The 17,224-nt window shown below is 40.2% G+C and overlaps 1 protein-coding gene across 1 annotated transcript in view; it reads right to left on the bottom strand.

Moving 5' to 3' along the window:
- Positions 1-1,753: 1,753 nt before the first annotated feature.
- RNF144B (ring finger protein 144B) overlaps positions 1,754-17,224 on the bottom strand; it is a 93,209-nt gene continuing 77,738 nt past the window's right edge. Inside the window, exons 3-6 of the mRNA XM_007952358.2 lie at positions 11,331-11,535; positions 8,276-8,420; positions 3,630-3,719; positions 1,754-1,894 (exon numbers count right to left, since the gene is read on the bottom strand). Coding sequence (XP_007950549.1) covers positions 1,754-1,894; positions 3,630-3,719; positions 8,276-8,420; positions 11,331-11,535 — 581 coding nt within the window. The remainder of the gene's footprint in view (positions 1,895-3,629; positions 3,720-8,275; positions 8,421-11,330; positions 11,536-17,224) is intronic.

Genomic DNA, 17,224 nt, shown 5'->3' with positions numbered 1-17,224 from the left:
ACTTAGTATACATTCTATTACATAAGCAAAGCATCATCCTTTAATAACAGGTCTGAGATAGCAGCAATTTAACAAACTAGGTACTCAGTTACCTCAAAAAATGTCATAGGCCCTGATAGTTCCTGATGTGGTACTCTTGGCTTCAGGACAAGCTCTCCATAAACATTGAGTACAGTTAACATGAAGCACCATCCTACATTGCTAATGGTAATTATATATAATCCTGTCCTTGGAGAAAATTTTTTTTTATCCTTTCAAAACCCGTTTATTAAAAAGCTATCTAATGACATAGTAGGAAAAACAAGTCACAGTAAGGTGATATAAATTCACACTCTTTCAGATATATAAAGCATTTACATTTTATTTCTTACCTATTTTTTGTTGTTGTTTCATCAGTGCCTATGCAAACAAAGTACTCAGAGTGCCCTACGATGAAATGCTGAAGGAGCAATATTAAATGATGCTGACAAAACAACTGCTCTGAGTTGTTTGAAAATATGTAAATCCCTTAACAATTTTTTTTTTTACAAAAAGAGATGACATACTATTATACCCTACTGTTCTAAAAGAGTTATGTCTATGGGTTTATATATATACCCTTGGATAAGTTATTAACTCAGAACCAAAATTCACATATATAATATGTAAAAAAATATTTAAGTTGATTTGTAATAAACCATATTAGTCACAGAAGGAAAGACAGAATGGCTTTTCAGTAACCATTTATTTTGTGTGTACTATTGGGTATATCCATGCATGCCTTATGAACAGGAATTCTGGGTAGGCTGCAAATTATATGGATTCTAGATGTGCATATGGACTTTAATAATTCACTCCTGGTATGTACTTGTAGATCCAATTCTAAATCTGTTGGGTGTATGAACACAGAGCCTAAGAAAGGCCCCTGCAATCTATGATGAAGGTTTTGAATCTCTCCTATTCTAACCATATTTCACATAAGGCAACTGTCTAGCTACTAGCTGTAAAAGAATTGATCACCTAAGCAAAGTTACACTTGCCACAAGGTAGGGACATTAAATTAGACAATATTGCTCTACGTGCGGCAACCCTTTCATTGGGAAGGGAGAGCTCTCTCTGAACAGCAGTTTCTCCTTCTTGAAGCTGAGATTACACAAGGAGAAATCTATTGTGTTTCTGCCAAGTCACTGTGGGAATTCTGGGAGCAGAACATCAAGTAGCTGGCCAAGACAAAACCACCACATCTACTCCTGAAATAAGCAGCCTGCTTTATAGCTCCTATGAGAATTTTCCCTTCAGCAGTCTTATCCTCCCCTCCTACGTGGAGTTTCCCCCTATGTTTTCATGGTGGTTAAATCAACACAGAGCAGACTTCCGCTTCTCAGTTACCATGCATGTTGCCAACTGTGACAACATATTTATTATATCACATGGTTACTCAGGCTCCTTGAATTTGGCTGCAAGTTCCACAGTCCAGTGGGATCCTTTGGGTGATAAAACAATGATGTCCTAGTTTCCCCCAAGCAATCTCAAACTTCAGACATGCTTCCTAGACATAGCCTGGACTAGAGAACCTGGTTATCTTTACACAGGAACACACGCACTTTGGGCTTGGCCTTTTCTGATACTGGGCAGGCAAGTTCAAAGTCTGGACATAAGAGGCACTTCCAAAGTTTGGCAAAAAGAAGGATGTGAGTTCAATAACTGGGGCTTTGTCACTGTGCTGTCTCATATGACCCAGATTTCCATGGCACATGAGCATGAACAGAAGTCTTTAAGTTGTAGATGGGTCATGCTTTTTCTTCTTGCCCCGACAGGACTTGCAGACACAACAGATTATACACGGGGAGGCCAAGAGTAGCAAGGGTGAAGTCACCAAGGCAATGATGCCCAATCCCACAAGAATCCCCACCACCTGGAAATTTAGAAGAAAATTGTATTTCAGTAGTTAAATCTTCTTGTATGTATACTTATACTTACTATAACCAAAAAACAAACCCACTGCCATTGGGTCAATTTCAACCCACGGGGACCCCCATTGGTTTTCCAAGGTAGTAAATCATTACGGAAGTAGATTGCCCAGTCTTCCTTCTGCAGAGTGGCTAGTGGGTTTGAACCACCAACCTTCTGGTTGGCAGTCAAATGCCTTAGGCACTGTGCCACCAGAGCTCCTCATACTTACTATACTATATTGTTATAGTTGTTGTGAGCCATCAAGTCAATTCTGACTCATAGCAATCCTCTATGGCACAGTAGAACTGCCCATGATATCCTAGTCTGAAACCCTTATGGGAGCAGATCACCAGTTCTTTTCCCTCATGGAGCTGCTGGGAAGGTTTACATTGCCAAGCTTTTGTTTAGCAGCTGAGTACTTAGCCGTTGCGGCACCAGGGCTCCTTTACTATCCTGTACCTGGGCACATAAAAGTTACACTTATGGAACCTTTTAGCCAGTGCCCAGCAATGGTCTGAACTTGATATAAAGCAAATGAAATTCAACTCAAGCTCTACCGTAAGTTCAAGTATAATCATCACCTGTTGATGTTGGTTCTTTTTCTACCTGGGTTTCTGCAACAAACTCATAGGCACGTTAACAATGATTTCTAGGTTGTTAACAATGACCCTCTCAAAAAGAAGATGACAAGATAGCCTTTAATAAATAGGAAACACTATTAAAAATGTGACATGACTCTCTTTGAACCTGCCATGTAAACATATGTACAGAGGACTCAAAGCCCCAGTAGGGGCTTATAGGATTTTTAAACACTGTCTTTGATGGCTAATACGCCTTAAAAGGTTTTCATAAAGTCAGTCCACCTCTTTTTAATAAGAACAATTGCCTTCATTCTGAAGATCACTGTTAAGTGCTTAAGCTGCTCTGGTGCCTCTGCATCCCCACTTGTCCTCAAGGAGGCTGTGTTCATCAGTTAACTTAGGAAGTTGCTCCATTACTTTTCCCTAGTCCTACCTTGGAACCCTCCAGAACCTTCTAGACTGGGATGGGAGAGTAGGTGATAGAGTGAAGAGGATGAGATGTGGGTTCTTTTATTATTTTTTTCCCAAGATAAGAACATTATCACCTCATTTATTATAAAAGTTCCACTTGAACAAAATATATTAACTGATACAAAAAAAAAAAAAACCTCCCTGCCATTGAGTTGATTCTGACTCACAGAGACTCCCTTTAGGTTTCTGAAGTGGTAAATCTTTATGGATATAGATTTCCCAGTCTTCCTTATATATAGATATTAAATTACTTCAAATAAAGCAAATTGTTTAGAGGGCACTGGAGTTATACTGATCAACTCAAACTCACTGCCACTGAGTAGATTCGGACTCACAGTTGACCCCCTTTGGGTTTTTGAGGCTATAAACCCTTATAGATGTAGATCACCCCATCTTCCTTCCACGGAGTGGATGATGGATTTTTAACCACTGATCTTCTGGTTAGCAGCCAAATGCCTTATCAACTATGCTTCCAGAGCTCTTTTATATTGATCAGTAGTCTAAATCATTATGTTAAGTTGGTATGTAGAATTAAAATCTGTTCTGAGGAAAAAATTCAATCCTAGTGTCTTTTTTCCCAAGAAGTGGGCTCTTGAACTCATCATAAGTCTGGCTTATTTCCTGCTCCCTTTAAGGTGAGGATACCTGTGTTCGGTTCCACATTACTGATGCTCTGGAGTGTCCCAGCTTATTCCTACACGGTCCTTTGTCATAATGCCTGAGGAAAATGTCATTCTGAAAAACAATGAAAGAGATTTCAGTAAACAAGCAGTTCTGAATGAAAGAGGGATACAAACCACATTAGATCACCTTATTGGAATCAGGGGTCCTTCTATTGATTAGGGACTCCCTCTATGAAGCCCACTCCTGTACTGTTTAGAATATATATAACTCAGTAGTTTTATAAATCACCAAGTGAAGACAGATCATAATAAATGAGACTCTAGATTGATTCTAAAAAAGAGGAATGCCCTGATCTACTTATTTTAGAGGAGGACCTCTGATGGCATAGTGCCTAAGGTATTTGACTGCTAACCAGAAGACTGGTGGTTCAAACCCACTGGCCACTCCTTGGAAGGAAGATTGGGCAATCTGCTTTTGTAGAGATCTCGCCTCAGAAACCCAAGGAAGGGTTGCTGTGAGTTGGAATCGACTTGACGGCAGTGAGTGAGATTTATTTTAGAAAGGTAGCTCTAGTAGAGATGTAACATGGAATGAGGTGATCAAGAGTAGGGCAGTTTAAAGACTATTTGAATAAATTAGGTGAAGGAAAATAACAATGGCTGTGGGATGGTGAAGAAGTAAATACAGTCATGAGATATTATGAAGGTACTAAGTAGATGAGGGAAACAGGAAAATGACATCACACGAGTACATTTTGTTGGGAAGATGATGACCACAGTTTGGACATGTTGTATTTGAGAGATACTTGAGGCATCCAAGCAGTATTTTTTTCAAAAGACAGCTGACTGTACAGATCTAGAGTTTGGAAAAAGAAGGCTTTGGAATCATGTGTTAGAAGAAACCTAGAAGTGGATGAGATTATCCAGGTAGAAAGAGGGTAGAGTAAGATGTAACAAGGCAGTCCAACACACTCATTTAAAAAATGGGTTAAGGAAAAGTGTGGAAAGGAAACCGCAATGTGTCCAGACAGGTAAAAGGGAAATTAGAAGAGAGGGTATCACTGAAGTGAGGGTGAGCAGGGTGGTCAAGATGTCAAATGCAGCAGAGAGCCAAGTAAGATTGAAGTGTTTATCGAACTCTACCAATTTGAAATCTTGGAAGGAATACAGCAAAGATATGACTATGTGACAATCAGAATACATTGCTAGAAAAAGACAAGGAATGTAAGTAATGTCAACAGCAAGAAGAGATGATGCTATTTTGAAGTTTGGCTTTTAAAGCAAAAAGGAGCTGTACTCCTTAGAACAGTTAAGTGTGGGAGATCAGAAGGGCAGCATTTGCACAGGGAGAAAAGTAGGGAGGCAGTAATGCATAGGCAAGAAGGACACAGAGAAAGGGTGACCACAGGGAGGAAGTGGGAGGAGAGCTGTTACAATGCAGGGAATGTAATCAGTCAGAAAGCAAAATGTGTATGAACAGTTGAATGTAAAACTAATCTGCTTTGTAAACTTTTGCCCAAATCACAATAAAAAATTAAAGAACAAATAAAAGAAGGAGAGATACAGAGGGGTGTGGTCAGGGAAAGATGTAAGATTTCCTACGTGGCTCAAATGGTTAAGCACTGGTCTAGTAACCAAAAGATTGGGAGTTGGAACCCACTCAGAAGTGCCTCAAAAGAAAGGCCTGCTTCCAAAAGGTCACAGCTTTGAAAACCCACTGAAGCAGTTCTACTCCGTAATACCTGGGGTCATCGTGAATTGGGAATTAACAGCAAAAGGCAAAAGATGTAGGCTTGAGAAAATGTTCATTTGTTTTTTAAATGAGACAAACTTGAGTGAGTGGATATGTTGACAAAGTAGAGAGCTGAAGTTGAAGTCACAGGAGAGAGAAGAGATAAGGAGGGGATAAGTCCCTGAGGATACAGCCAGAAGTGAGAACCCAAAACAGATGAAGAATCCCTCATCCTCTGAAAGTCAAGAAAGAGAATCAAACTAAACCCAGCAAAACCCCAAATCACTGTCTGTCATCTGTCTCAGGCCTGGATTTCAGACAGTCACCCTTTTCTCTGGCCCCATGCTATAAAACTTTCCTATAAACACAGATAACCATCACCATCTGATACAGAACACTTGTCTAAAGAAAAACATAGACACCAACATGTCAATTGCTCTAGGCTAAAATAGAGAAAAAATGGTCTCAAAAAAAAAAAAAAAAAAAAAAAAAGTGACCAGAACAAGCTTCAATATTTGAAGTCTGTGTATGTAACCATTTAACATCTGTACAATTTCATCTCAAATTCCAGAACAGTGTGCTCTTTGCAACACCATACCCTAAACATACTTCAGCCAAAGGACAGAAAGATCACACGTTTACTTCCTTACACTTCTGTCTCCTAAAGAAATCCTCATGAGCCAGACTTCTATCAACCTAATTAATATCCTGGTTAAGCCTGAAGTTTAAAAAAGAAAAAGACTGTTCTCATCTGTAAAGCATGAAGGTTGTATTGATCCTCATTCAGATATCATTCATTTGGAATTATGGTAGGCCTCAAATATCAAACAACTATAATTCAAGGGATTACCATAAATCCATTTTTTAAAAAGGAACAAAAAAAATTATTTCAACCTGAAGTTGCCAGCATCACAAAACTGTCAATTTCCTTCTGCTCAATTTATTCCTCTTCTCAAAACAGTAAGAGCAAACTGATTAAGATTCTTAAGACTTACCTAATTTTCCGTTAAAAACCAACCAGGTTGAGGACACCATTCCCTGTCAACTGTGTATTCATGATGTGAACTGTGTAGTCATGGAGCATGTATGATATTAAAGCAAACCATAAATTGTGAATCAATTTGAAGCCAACTAGGCAATTAAAATGAAAAGCTGAGAAAAACGGTAGGCCAATCATGACTTAAGGCTCACAGTAACATGGACATATCATTGTATAGGTCAAATTTGCAAAAAAGAAAAATTCTCTGTAAACAACTTCTTCTCACCCAGACTTTAAACACTGGAATTGAAGTAAGACCTGCCCATTAACCCTTCACATCACCTGAGGTTACCATTAGCCTTGGCACAGGACTGGATTAAACCACATCTGAATTTGAAGAGACAAGCTCCATGAATAGTGAGGGAAAATAGTAATTAGCAGTACCAGCAGTCATGCCGATGAATGAGAGCTAGAAAGCTGTTTAAGATGCCATTGATTTGATTTTTTTTTTTTTAATTCAAAAAGAGGATAACAAATGAATTGTGGTAAGCAGAATAATGCACTCCCAGAGATGTTCAAGCCCTAATCCCTGGAACCTGTGAATATTACTTCACATTATGCAAGGGACTTTGGATATATGATTAAGTTAAGGACTCTGAGATGGGGGAGATGATCCTGGATTATCCAGGTGGCCCCTAATCACATGGGACCTTAAAAGCAGAGAACCTTTCTCAGCTGTGGTCCGATGGAGATGTGATGTTAGAAGGAAGGTCAGAGAGAGAAGGATTTGCTGGCTTTGAAGAAGGAGGAAGGGGCTATAAGCCAAGGAATGTAGGCAGCCTCTAGAAGCTGGAAAAGGCAAAAGTCATATTCTCCCCTAGAGCTTCCAGAAAGGAACGCAGCCTTTTCAGCCTGCTAATTACCTTGATCTTAACCAGTGAGACTCATGTCAGACTTCTAATTTACAGAATGATTATATAACAACGAGTGCTGTTTTAAGCCACTAAATGTGCGGTCATTTGTTAGAACAGCAATAGAAATCCAATACACTTAAAGTACTTTACATAATGTAAAACAACACCCAAGGTACAGGAAATGTCTCTAAACCAAACACTGGCCTTTTAAGCTAAGGTGACACATCTAAGATAATAAAAAACCGGAAAAATCAAACTCACTGCCATTGAGTTGATTCCAACTCATAGCGACCTCCTTTTGGGTTTCCAACGCAGTAAATCTTTACAGAAGTAGATTGCCCAGTCTTCCTTCCGTGGAGGGGCTGGTGGGTTTAGTCAAATGCCTTAGGCACTATGCCACCAGAGCTCCTTTCAAGGAGAGGTTTTATAGATATACAACAACAACAACAAAGAAATAGGCAGGAGCTCTGGTAGCATAGTACCTAAGGCACTTGACTGCTAACCAGAAGGCTGGCGGTTCAAACCCACCAGCCACTCCTTGGAAGGAAGGTTGGGAATCTACTTCCGTAGTGATACTGCCTTGGAAACCCAAGGAGGGGTCACTATGAGTTGGGGCCCACTTGACGGCACATAACAACAAAGAAATAGGCTGTGGTCAGAAGCCTCACAAAGAAAAATAGATTCCTTTTGCAGGACAAAAATAGGCTAGGTATTTATTTTATTTTTTTCTTTTTATTGTTATTTGGGTGAAAGTTTACAAATACGATTTATTTCATGATCTCGATTGCAATCCCCATAATGTAACAGCTCTCTTCCTACTTCCTCCCTGTCATTACGTTTCCCTGTGTCCTTCATGCATTCTTGCCCTCTGAGCTATCTCCTTGTGCAAATACTGACTGCCCTTCTGATTTCCTATGGTTGATTGTTCTAATAGGCTCCGTATTTTTAAAGTGCAGCCTGTAGGACACTGGCTGTTGTTCAGATAGTGTATGGAGGAAGCCCCGCCAATACCATACCAGAACCCTCTTCCACGTGGAACTTACATCCAGGTTCTGGAGACAATACCAGCAGAATGTGTGCTTGCAGTTCTTGCACATCATTTGAGCACAGCCTTCATTGCGTTCAATATAAACCCGGCAAACTGGGCACTGCTTAATGGGGGCTTCTGTGTCTGCCCCAAAGAGGGCCCTAGAAAAAAAATGGATAAGAAATTGTGAACGTAGGAATCAGGAATACTGCCTAGTAAAAAAAGGTCAGAACCACAAGGACACACACTAACCAATGCTGTAGGAAGAGTGGTCTGAGCATAATTAATTAATTAAAGCCCTTGTAGAAAGGTCCTGGGGTGGCACAAATGGTTTTGATCAATTGGTAACTTAAAAGATTGGAAGTTCAAATCCACCCAGCTATAATGCAAAAGAAAAGGCCTGGTAATCTGCTTCTGTTAAGATTAACCAAACAAACCAAACCCAATGCCATTGAGTCGATTCTGACTCATAGTGACCCTATAGGACACAGTAGAACTTCCCCATAAAGTTTCCAAGGATGTAAATCTTTATGGAAGCAGACTGCCTCATCTTTTTCCTGTGGAGCAGCTGGTGGGTTCAAACCACTGCCCTTCTGGTCAGCAACTGAACATTTTAACCATTGCACCACCAAAGTTTCCTTATTAACACTACAGTCAAGAAAATCCTGAGGAGAGCAATTCTACTCTGTAACACATGGAGTCACCATAAGTCAGAATTAATTGGATGGCAACCACCACCACCATCAACAGACTCAATTTTATGATCCTCAACTGAATTTCCAGGGAGCCAAAAGGGTAGTAGGTTATTAACTTTAAGTTATCTGTGCTTGACTTGCTTCCCAGGAAAAGGGTAGGGTAAAAATATGAGACATAGATCCTTAGAGGTTCAGATCACTCAAAACAAGAATCTTAATTTATCTTTGACTTTGAGTGAATTATGTAATTGTATGTTCCATAGCTGATTTAACTCGTTATTTTGCCACACTGAAGTTTTATTTCCCGAACACATACTATCTGAACAAGAAGACTAAGATGTCTACTATACAGCAGAGAAACTAGCCCAGAATCCAAACTGGGTATAGATAATTTATCTAATGATCTGTTCATTAAACTAATGCAAAGTGGAAGAGAAACAATCAATACTTTTTAAAAATGCTCATTATTATTGAAAATAGTAAAACAAAACAAAACTTGTTCCAAACAGATGAATAGGCCAGCACAGGTTCACAGCCTAACCCCCCAAAAATCAAACCAGTTGCCATCAAGATGATGCTGACTGATGGCAACCCCATATATGTCAGAGTAGAGCTTCCTCTCCGGGGTTTTCAGCAGCTAATTTTTTGGAAGTAGATCACCAGATCTTTCTTCTGAGGCACTTCTAGATAGACTTGAATCTCCAACCTTTTGGTTAGTGGCTGAGTGTTTCAACCATTTGCACTACCCACAGACACTCCTCAGAGCCTGAAGGGGCATAGAAAATAAAAAGGGAAACATATTGCAGTGGAGAGAGGCAGAGAGGATAGGTAAGGCCCAACACTGGGTTATACTTTAGCTATTATTCATTAAACCACCACCCAGTACATAGAGACATGAAGTTCATAAAGTGTTGTCAAATCTATGATCCAATTTGATGCTGACAATAACCTCATACAGTGGTAGGACAATTACTATTTTAAGCTCCTTTTTTTTCAGATGGGAAAACAGACTCCAAGAGGCTGAGTGACTTGAGATACTACGTAACAATGTCACAACTCAAATCCTCCTCCTGAGAGTTGCTGACATTTCCCAGGCTACCCAGAGACCTGACTGCTGTGTCAGTAAAACACGGGACTGCTGGTGTAAATTTAGCCATGAGGTCACATGTCTGCAATGTGCATTAGCTCTTCTTGCCCTCTTGGTTTGTTTGGTCTGAGATTCAAGCACAGCATCACAGCCAGGTAGCATTAATATTCCTAAAGAATGGCTCTACACACTTTAAAGGTGTTGGGTGATTAAACCAACTGGACTACAACACTGGTATTGCTGTTCTCGCTAATGCGGAACAGCTATAGCCTCAAGCAAAGCAAGGGATCAAACATAAAGGTCTCTCACTCTGGGCCTGCTGCTTCCACAAAAACTCTCCATTCAGAGATTTTGATTTAATTGGCACATATTTAATTGATTCTCATCACAACAAATCTCAATGTTGGCAACATTTTCTCAAATGTTGAGAGATATACTCTTCCTATATTATCTGAGAATTTAGGGCTGGACTATATTGTAGGGCTGTTGTTTCTGTTGCTATACTTTGACCAGTATGATTGGCAATTTGGTTGGATAAGAACATAATCTCTGCCCCATTTTGCAAGCACGAAGAACAAGGTATACGAGTAGATGTGGGCATGGTACCTAGGAAGCAAATTGCCACCAACAAGCCAACACTTCCTACCAAAAAGCATGGTGCTTCTCTATCTAAAGAGAAAGCCAAATGAATACAAACTCTAATTTTAGCAATATCTGTAGGATTCTCCAGCTACAATAACAAAAATCCCTTTAGAGATGCTTCTTTGGTTATTCTTTACTAACAATTTAATAATTCTGAGACACTTCTCAGGTAATATCTTCAGGAACATAACCCATTTGTACACACCATCACAGTGGGCAGTGGTGGGTCAGTGGTAGAATTCTTTCCTTCCATGCAGGAGATCCAGGTTTGATTCCCAGCCAATGAAACTTATGCACAGCCACTATCTGTCAGTGGAGGCTTGTGTGTTGCTAGGATGCTGAACAGGTTTCAGCAGAGCTTCTAGACTAAGATAGACTAGGAAGAAAGGCCTGGTGATCTACTTCTGAAAATCACCCACTGAAAACCCTGTGAAACACAACAATCCTATCCATACCTGATCATAAGGATGGAGCAAGACCAGGAAGTATTTCATTCTTTTATGCAGGGGCTCGTCCTGCACTGAGGATGACTTGACAGCAGCTAGCAACAGTAACATGCTATTACAAAATGTCTCCTTCTCTAAGGAACACATTGTGGGTTTCAGACAAAACCAGCGAATCATCCCACTGACAGATTCTTTTCTTACCCATGCTCTGTGGGCAGGATGGTAGGCTGACTGTCCCTGCAGGAGTCTTCTGCATGCCAAGCATCCTTGCAGCATGAACAGAACTTCAGGTGGCAAGAAGGGCACTCCACCAGCACAGGTTGTCCTGGTTCACTCGATGCCACATGGCACACCGTTTGACAGTCTGCGATGGGACACCATGTCCGGTAGGGGTCCAGGTGAACCTCTAAGGTGGAAAGAAAAAGGAGATTGTCTGTCTGTCTTTCACTCAGGCTTGATGCTCTCTCCCTTTCATTTACCCTTTCTTTTCTTCCCAACAATTTCTACATGGGTAATGCAGTGACATTGATTATATTCTTAAAGTTGTGAAACCATTCTCACAAATTATCCCACCACCATTTACATAAACTGAGTGTCTCCCTATGCAAAACTCCTTCTTGCTATTTCCCTTCCATTCCTGGTAACCATTAAAAATTTTTGGTTTCTATATATTTACATATATATATATATATTTATATTTTTCATGTAAGTAAGATCATCAAAAGGACAGTATTTGTCCTTTTGTGACTTAATTTATTCAGCATAATATTTTCAAGTTTTGTCCATATTGTAGCATGCCATCAGGACTTCATTTTTCTTCATGGCTGAGTAATTTTCCATTTAAGTATGTACCATGTTTTATTTACCCACTCATTTGTTGATGGACATAAAGGTTGTTTCCACCTTTTGGCTATAGTGAAAGTGTTGCAATGAACACTGGGGTTCAGATTTCTATCTGTGCTCCTGCCTTCTCTTCTTCTGTGTATACCCAGGAATGGGACTGCTGGGTCATATGGTAGTTCTATGTTCATCTTTTTGAGGAACCACCAAACTGTTTTCTACAATGGCTGTATCATTCTTTAATTTTCTTTTATAGCCCAACATTTATGAAAGCACAGTGCAACAAAGGGTAATGATTTCCACTACTGGTATTTTCAATGGACCCAAACCTACTGCCCACAAGGCCACTTAGCCCAGTTACATTTCTCAAAGTAAGTACTAATGGGCTAGGTCACCGTTGCCCTTATGAACAGATAAGGAGTGTTCTCACTAATCAAAATTTGTAACTCTTTTGGAATATTTCTTGCCCTTGAGGATACAAAGAGGGCAAAAATTCCAAGTCTTTTTGGATGTTATCTTGGAGGATAATTAGACATCAAGAATCTATCATGCATTGGGATGGGTAAGTCTTTTTCACAAAAGGTTTTTTTTCCTTTTAGGCACTGAGAAATAGGTAGTGAGTATTCCTCTGGTGTAGACAGGAAAATTAAAGAACAATGAGAGGTGAAATACCACTTATGGACCACAGAGCATCTGGTATACCTTAGCCAACAAGTCAGATTACCTGTCAACATGTCAATATTCTGTTGCTCAACCAAAGCGGCAAAAATAAATAATTAAATAAATCAGTTATCATCGAGTCAATTCTGACTCATGGTGACGTCATATATATCAGAGTAGAACTGTGCTCCACAGGGTTTTCAACGGCTGAGTTTTCAGAAGTAGATTGCCAAGCCTTGCTTTTGAGGCACCTCTGGGTGGACTTGAACCCCCAACCATTTGGTTAGCAGCTGAGCACATTAACCATCTGTGCCTTCCAGGAAGCCCACACCAATGTACTAGTTAGAAACCATTTGTAAATGACCTACATTCTCTAAAAAGAAAAGGTAGGGATTGTCATAGACTTTAAACTGATAGCCACTGACATCACATCACCTAAATCCATGAGACATGCACACTGTCTATTTAAAAGAAAATGGGCTTGGGGAGCAGGGAAGAGATGGACAACTATCTTTCAAGTGTTTCGAAATCTTGCTCAGTTTTCCTTTTTCTGTTCAACAACAGATCTACTGTTCTCTCTACACAGTCTGGCCTCTAAGGGTACATATCATGTGAAAAAATGATGTGATTTGCAGAGTAGGGTGGCCCTAGTTATCTCTAAACAAATGTATTCTGCAAATTTTGAACTGATGAGATTCTAGTTTTAAACCTCCTAGGGCTTAATGATTCTTGGAAATTTATATGTGGGAGGCAAACAAATCCAAAAGGTGTACAAAACGAAAATGAAAGTATTACATAGGGTTTTGTTTTTATAATTAATAATTTAACAAATTCAATTATTAGGAAAAAAGATTGAAGTGTTCCAGTAAACACTCTGTCCATTGATGTCTGCGTTGGAAAATGCAGAAATGGATCTAACCGTTTTACAGGTTGTTATTCAAAACTAGTATCCTTAATCATACTGTCTTAACTAATAATTCTGGCAGTCAAAGGCTGAAGAATGATGAGCCTCTGGCACAAATATATTCATAAAAGTATACGCCCCTATGATCATATAACTGTGATCCATAGATCCTTCAACACCAAGAGAGATGGAACCTCTGAGATCCTTAGAACTCTGGGAGAGGCTCACCAGAAAAAAGTCAAGAATAACAGACATAGACCCCAGGGTATTGACCTTTTGATTCCATACCATTTATATTGTCTTCCAAACTGTCCTGCTTCACAAATACTGAGCCCAAAGAGATGAAGGCTGACATTTAACTTAGAGCTAATGATTCCCCCATCAAATATCTACTTATCATCCATTCTAAATCACAGGGCTTTTAAAAGCTTGATAGAAAAGAAGAAAAAGGAAGGGAAAAGGAAGTTAGGATATATATTATCATTAAAATTGATACCATCCACAGGGGTAGTTCAAGGAGCTCTGGTGGTGCAGTGGTTAAGACTTTCACCTGTTAACCAAAAATTTGGCAGTTTGAATCCACAAGCCACTCCGCAGGAGAAAGATGAAGCAATCTGCTTCTGTACAGATTTACAGGCTTGAAAACCCTATGGGGAAGTTCTACTCTGTCCCACAGGGTGGTTATGAGTCAGAATCTGTTCGATGGCAATGGGAGTGGTAGTCCAGTGGTAGAATTCTTGTCTTCCATGGTGGAGATCCAGGTTCAATTCCCAGCCAATATACCTCAAGCGCAGCCACCACTTGTCTGTCAGTGGAGGCTTGTATGTTGCTACGATGTTGAACAAGTTTAAGTGGAGCTTCCAGACTAAGACAGCCTGGAAGAAAGGCCTGGCAATCTACTTCCAATAACTCAGCCATTGAAAACCTCATGGACCACAAGGGTCCAATCCCATTGTTCATGGGGTCACAATTCATCAAGGACTAACTCTGCAGCAGCTATCAACAACAACAGTGACTACCTTAAACACACACAAAGATGACACTTGTTCTCATAACTCTCATCAATTGAAATTCTTTGGTAGATGTTCTGACCTACTTGTTTCTACCAGCTTATTACTTCAGTTATCTGGAATGGCATAATAGAAGCAAGAACAATAAATACAGGACGAATAACAGAGTCTGATGAATTCTTACAAAGAAAGAACCTCCGTGTGCATTACAGCTATGGTACACTGACAAAGGCAAAGGCAAGGAAAGGGTCGCAGCTGCAGAAAACACTGATCTGTTCTGGTTTGCTCCACTAGCACAGTACAAAGGAGCCCTCGTGGCACAATGGCTAAGTGCTCGGCTACTAACTGAAAGGTTGGTGGTTTGAACCAGTAGATACATGGGAGAGAGATTTGGTGATCTGCTCCTATAAAGATTGTTGTTGTTGTTGTTGTTGTTATGTGCCATCAAGTTGGACCCAACTCATAGGGATCCCCTCCTTGGATTTCTGAGGCAGTATCACTACGGAAGTAGATTGCCCCATCTTCCTTCTGAGGAGTAGCTGGTGGGTTTGAACTTCTACCCTTCCGGTTAGCAGTCAAGTGCTTTAGGCACTATGCTACCAGAGCTCCTCCTTTGGGGCACTTCTACTCTACGTGATGCCTATGGGGCACTTCTCCTCTACATGGTGTTACTATGAGTTGAAATCAACTCAATGGCACCTAACAACAACAACATGACAGCACACACAGGACAGTACAAAGGAGTGTGGAGAAAGGGGCAGAAGGGAGGCATTGTAGTTCTCTCTACATCTATTTTAATAGAAACGTCATTCTCTATGCATTTCATGGAAATGGCCTTTCTCTCTTTAAATTGTAGGCAAAAGTTGTTTCTTTGTACATGTTCCAATTGTATGCATAATTATTATATGCTCCAATATACTTAATACACTAATGGAATGCTACATATTGAATTAAAGCACCAATTCCCGCATTTTTTCAAAAGCAAGGTATACATCTGGGAAGATAATTGAGTTAGAATATGTACACTGACAGACCCATCTTGAATTTCCTTGCATTGGAATTTTATTTTCCAGTCTCTTCTTAGTATTCTTACCAACAACTATGCATGGCACAATAAAATCATCCAATATCAGTGCTACTATTGGGAGCTCTGGTAGCATAGTGGCTAAGACACTTGCCTGCTAACCAGACGGCTGGCGGTTCAAACCCACCAGCCACTCCTCGGAAGGAAGGTTGGGCAATCCTACTTCCGTAGTGATACTGCCTCAGAAACCCAAGGAGGGGTCACTATGAGTCGGGTTTGACTCGACGGCACATAACAACAACAACAACATTGAAAATATGTTATGATTTATATTAGAGAATCTTAATCAGGGATTAAACATCTTCCTCAGGGCTCTCTACATGTGTAGAGATGACATAGTAAAACACGTAACTTTAGGTGTAGCACTTTCAACATTAAATTTCCTTTATGAAATGTGATTTTTAATGGCAACAATGAAAAATTTTCTAACATTAAAAGAAACAATAATTATCTCTTCAGAAAGTCTATTGAGCCTCACAAGTTAATACCCATTTTGCTTTCTATCTTATCTCAATCATTAGATGAGTAATCCATGTTCATAGGCTGTCATTCCTACCCACTCATATCATTTTTTTTTATTGTGATTTGGGTGAAAGTTAACAGAGAAAATTCACTTTCCATACAGAAGTTCACATACACTTTGTCTCATGACACTGACTACAATTTACCCCAATGCAACAGCTCCCCTCCACTTCCTCCCGATAGTTACCTTTTTCCTGTGTCCATCCCTCTATGGACTCCTGCTCCCTGAATGGAATCACCATACTGCTTTCCACAGTGGTTGTACCATTTTACAGTCCCACCTGTCTCCTGCTGCATAAACGGCTCTTCTTCCTCCTATGATTGTTCTCTCCAGGGAGTGTATCTACTTCAGGTAAATGTTCAACTCATATGACTGTCTTTTGTTTGGCTGGAAGCCACAGGTGTGGGTTCAATTCCAGACCTGAAGGGCAGCTAGGGGGCCATAGTCTCAGTGGTTCCACCAGGCTCTATCAGACCAGCAAACCTGGTCCCCCTCCCACCCCCTTTTTTTTTCCCAAATGATTTTGACTTTTGTTCCACATTGTTCTCCCTCTCTATCCAGGTCTCCTACATAGATCCCCCTCCAAGTGGTTGACAGTAGTAGCCAGGCACCATCTAGTTCTTCTAGTCTCATAGTCATATAGGCTACAGATTGCATGATGTACCAGTTGCTGGGACTAACTGTTTCCATGAATCTTTGGTTTTCTTCATTCTTCTTTGCTCTGGATGAGGAGAGACCCACTGTTGCATCTAGATGGCTGCTTGTAAGCTGTTAAGATCCAGGTCACTACTTGCCAAAGTAGGAGGTAGAACAATGTTTCTGTAGTATGTTATGCCAATTGAGCTTGATGTCCCCTGTGACCATGGTCCTCAGCCCACAGGTTCAACTACTCGCTCCCTCTGGGTAGCTGGCTGTGACCAAGAAGTGACTACAACCTTGTCCCTTGTCAGCTCTACCATACACCTGGGAATTCTTACAGAACATACAAATAGAATTGTAGAACCATTGTCTGCCAACCCTATATATGGTCTTGGGTACACTCCCCACTGCACAGACATACCTGTCCACTGATCT

The sequence above is a fragment of the Orycteropus afer genome, unplaced genomic scaffold (assembly GCF_000298275.1).
Source record: "Orycteropus afer afer isolate SDZICR_OR568_19922 unplaced genomic scaffold, OryAfe1.0 scaffold00012, whole genome shotgun sequence".
NCBI classification, from domain to species: domain Eukaryota; kingdom Metazoa; phylum Chordata; class Mammalia; order Tubulidentata; family Orycteropodidae; genus Orycteropus; species Orycteropus afer.
The sequence above is the reverse complement of the archived record's forward strand: the minus strand, read 5'-3'. Positions and strand labels throughout refer to the sequence as shown.